At 32.5% G+C, this 10842-nt stretch overlaps 1 protein-coding gene across 2 annotated transcripts; it reads right to left on the bottom strand.

Annotated features, from left to right (window-relative positions):
- Positions 1–2530: 2530 nt before the first annotated feature.
- On the bottom strand, positions 2531–5618 carry LOC107417601 (ACT domain-containing protein ACR4). Of its 2 annotated transcripts, none has more exons than XM_060813596.1 (7): positions 5120–5618; positions 4838–4886; positions 4638–4752; positions 4478–4545; positions 3539–4141; positions 3311–3415; positions 2531–3110 (listed from the first exon to the last, which is right to left on the bottom strand). In XM_060813596.1, exons 1-7 carry the CDS (start codon positions 5191–5193, stop codon positions 2763–2765), a joined length of 1362 nt encoding a protein of 453 aa, XP_060669579.1. In that variant the 5' UTR covers positions 5194–5618; the 3' UTR covers positions 2531–2762. The 2 variants fall into 2 exon arrangements, with proteins under 2 accessions (XP_060669579.1, XP_015881694.3); XM_016026208.4 differs by having other exon boundaries at positions 4838–4883; positions 5120–5610.
- Positions 5619–10842: the final 5224 nt, after the last annotated feature.

Below are 10842 nucleotides of genomic sequence, written 5' to 3'. Positions count from 1 at the left end.
ATGTATGTTAAAGAAAATTATTAAAATTTCAAACATAAATATGTGTGGCATTCACGTGTAAAATGTATCTTTAGAATATATAATATTGTTCGAATATTTATAATTTTTGTAAGGAGATCCACATATAAGATCCATCATTTTGTGTTTTAGTATGGTGAATAGTATTGTGATTGGAAAAAAAAGAAGAAAAAAAAAGGGTGTTATTGGATAGAAAAGGGTCTTTAATTACTACTTGATAAAATCCATTAGTTCATTTTAGTAAAATATTCTAAGTAATTTTTAAGTATATTTCAAGTACAAACATGCATGAAAAGACGATTCACATTTATGATATATCTTTTATAAAAATAGTAAGAATCATATTCTTGTAACATGTATATATATATATATATATAATTTTTTAGTTCAACTTGATCTTATATATTAAGATCCCACTTTTTTGGGTGCTTTAGATAGAAAAGGGGGCATTGAATTATTGCTTTAGAAAATGCATTAGTAGTGGTTCCAACTTCCTTTCAAAACGTTTTCATGTATTTGGGTAATGCTTTACAGTGTTGCAGAGTAAATCTTTAATAGTTGAAGCACATTTTAACTCAAATCTTTGCTAAATCTTTAGAATCTCCCATATAGTTTTATATTATAAAAGAATATTATTAAAAAAAAAAAAGAAATAAATAAAACAAAACATTCCTACACAGTGATAAATACATTAATGATAAGGATGGTGAGGCTGACGATGGACGGTGATCAGCCTCCACCAGCAATCTCCACTTGGTTATTTTTTATTTTTAAATTTTAAGAAAAATTATTTAAGAGTCAAAGACAGATTCAACTTGTTGCTACGCACGTGCTCCCAGGAGGATTCGATGCGACTCGAAGCACGTGACTATTGTGGTGGACCATTCGCAAGTTGAGGACACTGTTACAAAAGCAAGCGGGTCCCATCACCAGGGAGGTGAGACAGAAAAGATGGGCCCACATGTCCTGGCTGGGATGTTGCCACGTGTAGGAAGGTCGAAGCAATGATCAGAAGAGAAGACAAGGATGAGAAAGCGACTGATCATGTGGGGCATGGAGATGCGTGACGGTCCCTCCCTCTCCCCGTTGAGATTCTGTCGGTAGACTTTTCTTTTCCTTAATTTTCTTCCTTTTCTTTTTTACTTCCCTCCAAACACTTGATGATGACAATATCATTATCAACCCCATCAACTCAAATCTCTCCTAATTTATCTCCTCCTCAATCAATCTCTCTCCCATTAATATTTTTTTATTTATTTTTATATTGAAATGCATATTTTTATTTAGAATTTTTATTAAAAAAATTAATTAATTCTAGACAAATTTATTAACCAAATTTTTATTCAAATTGTTTTGATATCAATTTATCAACCATTAATAAATTATTTTACTATTTAATAATTAAAATTTGATAAACAGATTTGGTATTTGTAATATTATTCATAAACAAATATATATATATTTTTTGAATGATTCAAGGTTTATCAAATTTATTAACCAAACTTTTGACACCTGTGTTATTTTATTAAATTTATTTTCCGTAATTTTAGAACATTATTAATCTATTAATAAAACTGTCACATCTTTTAATGTAAAAAAATTAAATACCTCTTACTATTATTACCAATAACTTTTTGTTTTAGTGAACTTATGTTCTAAGATACATTCTTTGGTGATATTGTATAATTTCTACTTTGTATGGTTCTTATATTATTACCATTTTACGAGTTAAAGAAAAAGGCAAAGTTAGTTTGTATAGCGATCCTACCTACTAATAGCACTATGTGGCACACGCATAAAAATTCCCTGAATCCAAACAACTTTGAAAGTTACTAGCCACCATCTGATGAAAGCCAAAGCATGCCGCCAAACAACCTAATGTGCAGCGTCATGAAGCACTTCTTTAATCCGAATTGCAAATGGTCAATCTTGGCAAACTTTTTTATATATATGTTTTGGGGTTTGGAGCCCACAATTATTACAAGAAAAAAAAAAAAAAAAAACCATTAGCCTCATGCATTTCACTATTTAAAGCCTCTTATTGTGCTTTCTTTGTCCTCTTTGAGGGAGAGAGAGAGAGAGGTGGGGTGGATCTTGCTCGTAGATACAAGCAATAGGATTATAAGAGGAAACCATATTTGCATAGATACTTGTATCGTACCTCACTTTTTCAGTACTTCTAACAGCATACACAGTTGAAGTTGTGGCTATTTGAATATTCATTCGCAGATAATACAAACAAGCCCAAAAAGGTAGAAAAGGAAAAAGTATAACGTATTTTGATGTCATTTTCCATGTATTTTATAACTAGCTCATAATCATATCTATATATATATATATAATATATGTATATATACCCATAATCAACCAAGTAGAATTCAACTCAATATACAGTATATTTTTCCTTCCATCTTCCGATTACTGCATTTCCCGTCATAGTCCATATGTTCAGCTGAAAAAAAAAGAAAAAGAGGAATACCAAGCTTGTAACTCAAAGCAGTAGAACAGAAAATGTTCAATATTAACAATACTATTAATGATCTAAGGACGAGCTTGGAAAAATATATAGGTATATACATGAAATTGTACAAGTTGAGATTGATTTTCCAGTTTTGAGGCCTGACCAAGAAGGACAAAAGGATTATCCTTCTATGGTTCTAAACCACATAGCACAATTTACAATTTCAGGAAGAGCATCTGGTTATTTACAAGCAGGAGAGCAACTCGTTTCCCTAACCAACAACTCAAGAATACGACTTTATCAACCCCAAGTTGTGAAGAAACCTTTCTGATCTAGATCGAAACAGATTTCCCAAAGAGAATCTCCCACCCTCTTGTGTAGGAGGAGATTTGGATTCAAATTCTTCCTTTACACGAAGTATCGTCAATCCAATCTCTTTCCGAACTGCTTCAATCGTCTCACTCTTCACTGGATTTCCTGATGCATCAGTCACGTAAAACACATTCACAGCTTGGGAACCCCTGGTTGCAACCTCAGCTCGTGTGACTGAAAGTCCATTTTCTCTAAATATTCGGGTCACATCAGAAAGCAGGCCAACCCTGTCATCGCCGCAAAGTTCTAGTCTTATACCCTGCTTGGAAGATGAGACAATTGTTGAATTACTACTTATCCCAAAAGCTTAAACTCGAAGGAAGATGAGACAATGACATCTAACTGTTAAGAATTTGAAAAAAGTGTATGCCGTGCAACTCGTTATCTTAAACAAAAAGCGATGAGATTTGAACAAGATATATGAAACTAGTACTCAATTAATCTACTGAAAATTTGTACCTCAGAAGTTCGCCTTCTTATAGCAGCTTCCAAGCAATTGATTACTCTCTGTCTCTCTGCTTCAGAATTAATAGGACAACCATCTGTATGCCTTATATAATATTCCTATTGGACAAAACAAATTAAGAAGAAACGTGAGAATTGATACCTCAATAGCCATAAACCTTTCTATGCTTAAACAATCAACAATGAAAGCATATACTATAGGTGGATGGAAATGATAACAACCTGATTAGCTTCTGGTCCTTCAGCAATTACAGTTGCATGGTATACAACATATTGCATATCAGTTAAAGTGCAAACTGTATCAAAAAGCAGCTTTGGGCGGTCAGGGCACCTCAAGCTCACAACAGTATATCCCTTATCAGCACAATTCTCTATGGTTACAAGGGGTTTGCTCCGGTCACCATTACTTGACCCACAATTGTTATCATCCACATCGTAGTCACGATCAGCGTACATCATTTGATGCAGCCTCCTTTCCTTGTGAGTGGAACCCACAGAAACAGCAGTGTTAGCACCGCGCTTGTCTCTGTCCCCTTTTAGCACATAAAGGAGAAGCTGTTTGATCTTTGAGAGGCGATCGACATCATCAATGGGCAATCCATTTGCCTCATCCGTGATGTAAACGACCGATGCCATTCTCGAATTGTGAGTCCAGACTTCGGCAGCAACCACATTGCATTTGAGGTCTGCTAAGACAGCAAAGACCTCTGAAAGCAAGCCTGGTCTGTCTCTTCCAGTCAATTCAATGGTAGTGTGTTCCATATCAGCTTGGACACCCACAGACCTCCTCAATGATCTGAAGCTACGTGCCCTCGCTCCCAGCGACTGCAACATTGAAATTTAAAAAGAAAATAAGACTTATATCTGATTTGGTTCCTCAAAGAATTTCTGTGCTTCTTCTTTGTTTATCCCTTTGTTTGTCAAAGTCTAGAAAAACTTTAGCTGATATTGAAGCTCAAATGCTGTACTGAACTCCACAAAACTTATAACCACGGCCTTCAAAACTAGGCTAGAAATACATCTAGAATCAAACTAATCTAAGTAGTAATATTTTTCACTTCTTCCTATCAAGAACTAAATAAACCCAGTTCTGAATTTCACTTTTACATTAACTTGGTTATAGATCTTCAATTATATATTTCACATGAATAAAGGACTTACCTGTTGAATGCGTTCAGTTACATAATCTTGAGATAGTTTATTGCCCTTTTTATCAGTAACGTGAAAGACTGCAAGAGATGAATGCAAAAAACAAAAATCAGCCAAACATTTGAATAAAAATGAGCTAAAACAAAATGTCTGCAAAGGAATAAAAGCTCACCATCCATGAACCATTCCCCATCAGAAGAAATGTACGCTCGTCTTATGATGAGATTCAAATCAGTTAGGACCTGAACCACCTCCAGCAAACTTCCACGCCTATTTGCACTATCAACCTACAAAAATTTCACACATGTAAAAAGGTTACAGAATAGCCTCTTAAATTGCTTATAGGAAAATACAAGAAATTGAATCAGATACCTTAATCAGAGTAGCTGCTGTGCTCGAGGCATTATCAACGGTAACCCTGCTAATCCCATATCAACGAAAAAACAAATATCACTAACCGATTTCATCAAAAACACTAAAAACAACCAATTTAGCAAAACAAACATGAAAATTTGAAGAAAATAGAAAAAAGACCCACTTTGCTTGGCCAAAAATCCAATCACAATTCAACCCAAAAAAAAGAAAAAAAGAAAAAACATAATCAAACATGACAAAATGTCAAAACCAAGAAGAATCAAACTGAAAATCAAGTACCTTGGGGGGTTCATTCGAATCATAAGCTTCTGAAACTCTTCATCAGGAGCAAGCGGAGAAGACCAACAATCCATTTTTAAAAACCAAAAAAGATTAAAACAAGAGACTCAGAGTCAGGAAATGAGTCAAGCTGAAGCTGTTAAGAAATGGGATGCTGAATTTTCTCTCAAAAATCGTATATTTTTTCTTTTATTTTCTCGCAGCTTCTCGCAGTTTCCTGCTTTGTAAAAACAAAGAGAGAAAGAAGGTTGTGGGTGGTGGTGTTTGTGTTGTGTTTTGGTTGGGTGGGTGGTGGCTCTTGAGCTGGACGAAGCGTCTTTGGAGGGACATCAACAACAAATAAATATACCATTTCTCAAAAACAACAAAACAAATAAATGAAAATACACCAAAATAAGAAAATGAGCGCATGGGACTACTATCCGGGCTTGTCGCTGACATGGGTCCCATCCTCCCCACCTTGCCATATCCTCCTAATACTTACTTGCTCTTCCTTCCTAGGGTTTGTAATTTTCGGCACAAAGGAGGCGGCTTTCTATATGTTGTTCATTTTCTTTTTTTTTTTTTTCTTTTTTTTTTTTTCACTTGATTGAGCTCATGTTTTAGGGGTCATTTTTGGGTCTAATAACCTATTTATGAACAAAATATTAGCCACTTGGAAGTAACAACTGAGAAGTGGGGTGTTGAGGAATGATAAAGGTCCCTCCTTGGCATTTATACATTCATTTTCCGTCTCTCTTCGTTGATAAGATTGAATTCCTAGTAAGATTTTGTTGTGCTTTAAGGGATCCCTTTTCTCTCATCATCATAAAATCTAGCAGGATTTTGTTGGGCTTTTAAGGGTGTCCCTTTTGTATATCATTTTTAAATCTGAATCTAATATTACTTTGTTGGGCTTCAATACTACTTCAATGAATGACTCTCTCTCTCTCTCTCTCTCTCTGTGGTGGATAAAAGATTATAACTATCTTTCTCTTCGGTTAAAAATGAAGTAATTCTAATCTGATATTCAATCTCTTTTTGCTAATATATTTTAGAATAACAAATCGTATTTTTTTTATATTAAATATTGAATTAAATTGTATCTTAAGAATAAGATATTGGAATTTTATTCTCTGTCATTAAAAAAAAAAAAAAAAAACCAGTGCTCAAAATAGGAGGAATCCCATTGTCTCTCTATTTTATTACTAGGTGTCTGCCATCTCTGAACTTTGATTTGATTGGCAAAATGGCAAGCTCCAGAAGTAAAAAGTAAAAAAATAAAATAAAAAAACAAAAATCATTACCAACTCATGAATTTATTACATTCCTTTTCCTCATCACATGCCAAATTTCCCTTCTGCAGAGACCGTAAAAATAAAAGAATAAAAATTTTAAAACAAAAAGTCTTCTGGCAGTGAATGTTATTTGATGTTACTGAAAATCCATGTACCAGATTTTTTCCAGCGTTTTCATTGTTACTTTTTCCATAATATGGTCCAAACTATTTTTTTTTTTTTTTTAATATATGTTAGCAGAATAAATGGGAATCCAAAACTCAGCCCTCTGTTTGGCAAGGAAATCAATTCCATTACTGTTTATGTACTATAGATAGTAGTAGAGCAAGAGAGTCAAACTGTCCAAAGTCAAAATCTAGAGTCCAAAAGTGAAAGACAGGAAAATACCAACCATTGGATTAAATGTTACTCCGGACACCTTAAAAGCATATATTATATAGAAAAAGGCAGGGCCTCTTCCTTCAAGGCTGGTAGGATAATAAATTGGGTAATCTCGAAAAGCTAGTATTTTTTTTTTTTTTCTTTTTGGGGTACAGTATTTTATTTTATTTTATTTTTGGTAACTCGATGCAGTATTTTATTGGTACTAGTCAAACAGATAAAAAAATCATAGAAGAGCAAGCAAATGGGAGAGTCAGCAAAGCCATAAAGAGTAGTGGAACCGGGTATGTTGATTTAATGACACTTGCCATTATTACTTGTCATGCACATGAAACCCACATGGAGAAGCATAAACACACCGTGACAAAGAAAATGAAAAAAAAAGAAAAAAAAGAAAGAAAAAAAAAAGAAAAAGAAAGAGGGACTTTGCTTATTTTATATGGTTATTCATGAAAAACAAACTTACTACAACGGTTATGCTCTGATTTTGTATATTAGTAAATAATCATATGCATTGTAAATTAAATAAATTATAATTATATACAACATCAAAATAAAACACATGATCTCTATAAAATAATTATTGAATTCTATGAATGATTTGGTGCACCTAGAATACTTTATATAAATTTTTGCCTATAATCTCTATGGGGGAGGGAGTGTCCATTAGAAGTTAAATTTAAAAAGGGTATGGTTGCATGGGAAATAGCAGAAAAAAGTGAACCTAAAATAAGAAGCAAATGAAAACGGTTGGTATCGATTGATTGTACTTTGTGTTTGGCACATGAGAAAGTTAAGTGAGAAGCTTAGGGTTCAAAATTTTCCAGTCCATGGATTGAGCAACACGTATTTTATGTGTGTCCTTTACTTTAATTGAAAGTAGATTGAGGAGAAATTAAGGCAGGAGCATAACAAAGACCGTACCATGGAAGATAAAAGATTGTTTTTGGGCCGTCTGGAAGGGTAACATTTGCATGTGACTGAACATTTTTTTATTTTTATTTTGTAGACACGAATCAAAGAGTTATGGTGCTGACAGATTTTGTACCCATTAATCTGTCACTCCTCCATTGCTTTTTATTCCACACTCACTGCATTATCCATTGCTTTTAATTGATGTTAGATACTGTTGATTGCTCATCCATAAGACATATTTAGCAGTGTTTTTGAAAAAAAAAAATTGATTGTCAATTTTTATTTGTATCACTTAAATAATAAAGAAATTCTAGTGGCAAAGTTTACTCTTTCTTATAAAATAGCCTTAGTTCTAAGGTAACTAAAACTCTTTTAAATACAAAGCATTCTTTTGCTACTTCCAAATAAAAAGTGCTCCAAATACTTATTTTTGTCTTGATCATTTTAATTTCACTCTCAACAAGTAAATATGCCAAAACCAAATAATATGATTTGCTCATTTCCTTAGAAGTTTAGAAAACCTCAAAAAAACAGAATTGAACTCAACAGTACATTCTTTGACATCTTTTAATTAGAATGAATGCACAAATCGAATTTCATTTTTATTTTCGGTCCGTACCACTTTCACAGGATCAACTTTAGCTTTGGTCCGAGTGATGGAAATGGAGGAGGACAAAAAAATGAGACACGTGAAACAGTGAGAGGTTGTTTTTATAATGGACTGGATCCAACTGGTATTGATTTGGAGGAGCAGGTGGTCCAAAGAGCCCAGTTGGGTGGACCACAAACACACCAAAAGGAGTCAATCTCAGGCCCACTTGCAACTTTCCATCAGAATTTTTTGCCAACTTTAGCAGTTTAAAAAGGAGCTCAAACATACTGTTACTATAACCTCTAAATACATACATATATATATATATATATATATAGGTATAGGCCATGTGATGTTGTGCTGTGAATTTTTGGACGTACTATTACGTGTGGCCATAACTTGTTATCAATTAGCATGAGGGAATCGAATTTAGCCTTTTTTCTAACTTTTCCACAGTAACTCCATTTGGATTCCTCAATTTCGAAATCAAACAACCAATATTACATTGTACATATATCACCAAAAATATATATAGTATACCTTTGTTTTCTAATTTAAAACACGAAAAAGAAAAAAAAAATCATTTTTTAGAATAATTTTATTATTGTTTAGAAGCAAAATATTCCGTTTACATTACACGACCATATTGGAAAACTCATAAAGGTGAGAATGTGAGACCGTGTGTGACCTAATATAGTCTTTATCCAAAACATGTATGAATTTGGTCTCTGTAACGTTTGGTTATTGCAGATTGGGTTTTGGAGGATTGTAGTATAGTAAAAACCTCTCTTCAAACTCTAAAGTGGAATTGAAATTGGACCGAGTTAAAAGGTTCATCATTTGATCATAAAATTTTTTTTTGGGTGAAAATTGATCATATATACTACATTGTAATAGAGCAATTATTTTTGTATTCAAAGACCCATATTCTAAAATTGTCTCTTTCATATATACCCATAAAAATGCCTTTTTCCATATTTACCCATTAAACAGAAAATCTTTGGTGCGTGCTTTGCTCATATTCATTTGTAGAAGGTTTACATTTGAAACCCATTTATATATGAAAAAATTGCACCATAAAACAAGCTCATTGAATATATATATATATATATATATTCCCAATCCAACGAGTTGTATATTGAAAAAAGAAAAAAATTAAAACCAAATGGCTACTGAGTCTTCATAGAAAGTTGGTCTGAATTACGCAAGTATATATTCATCATTAAAAAAGAAATGGATTCTTCTATGATGATATTTGAATGAGTACGAAATGGGCATGAACGTACAGGTTGTTAGATCCAAAGGTAATCATGTTTTTAATCGGTTTTGAGTGTGATCATTCTGATTTTGATGAATATTTTAGATAGGTTCCTGTTGGGTAAAGCTGTTTAAGTGAATTTGTAACACGTAGATTGTTATTAAATGCACCAGAAACGGAATTACATAAACTTTTTATTCCATTCTTAGATTTTAACATGATATATATTGGTTTGATCCTTAACCCACAATTCTAATGTTACAAAGCACAATGTATCAACATAGTAGCTCTGTTAGAGTATACGTTAAGATTATATAATTTAATATGAAACATATTGGTTAGATCCTACCCCACAATTCTTATTTTACAAAAGCCAATGAATCAGCATAGTAGCTTTGTTTGAGTATATTAAGATTCTCATTTCTTTGAATCACCACGTATGACAACTAACAACATTTGTTAGCTGAATCACCAAAAAAAAATAAAAAATAAAAAAGAATAAATAAAAAAAAAATAAAAAAAAAAAGCTCCCTGGCATGGATATTGATCCAATTTAATGGAGAATATTTGCATCATATGAAAGTAACAGATGGACAAAATTCAACTAACTTAGATGCTAATCTTTCTAAATTAATTAGGAAGAGCGTATTCATTAACATAACACACTTAACAGAACATAGAGTTATTTGGGACAAGCTAGGTCACTGGTCCATGATGACAAATAAAACATATATATTTTTTTTGGAAAGAAAAAATATCCTACAATTTTAACCGCTCTTGTTCCTTCATATTTCATAATTGGTTTGTTCTATATATATATATATATATATATGTAAAAGAAGTTTTTATTATATATATATATATATATGTAAAAGAAGTTAATAATAATAAATAAATGAAAGTAAAAGAATTGGTTTGGCCTCGGTTTTCTCAATATTTGAGATCCTTTCCCTACCAACCTAAGAGATGAGCAATAAAATATATTTGCATACATTACAAACTTGAATCTCCTCAATATTTTGGTCAACATGTCTGAAAATTTGTTTGATAGCGTACACAATATGATTAGAATATCAGATAGACCAATTGCAAAACATTGTTAAGTTCTTATAGATGAAGGATTGGAAATTATTTTGTTGTGAGGTAAAGAATAATGTCATGCATGAATTTCATAAAACTTCTACATAATCAAAGAAAGGGATTATCATAAAAAGCTCATTCAACCTGAACAGCAAAAAATTAGAAAACAAGAAATGAAAAGTATGCAAGCTGAATAAATATCATACAATTTTCCAGAGAA

The sequence above is a fragment of the Ziziphus jujuba genome, chromosome 12 (assembly GCF_031755915.1).
Source record: "Ziziphus jujuba cultivar Dongzao chromosome 12, ASM3175591v1".
NCBI lineage: Eukaryota > Viridiplantae > Streptophyta > Magnoliopsida > Rosales > Rhamnaceae > Ziziphus > Ziziphus jujuba.
The sequence above is the reverse complement of the archived record's forward strand: the minus strand, read 5'-3'. Positions and strand labels throughout refer to the sequence as shown.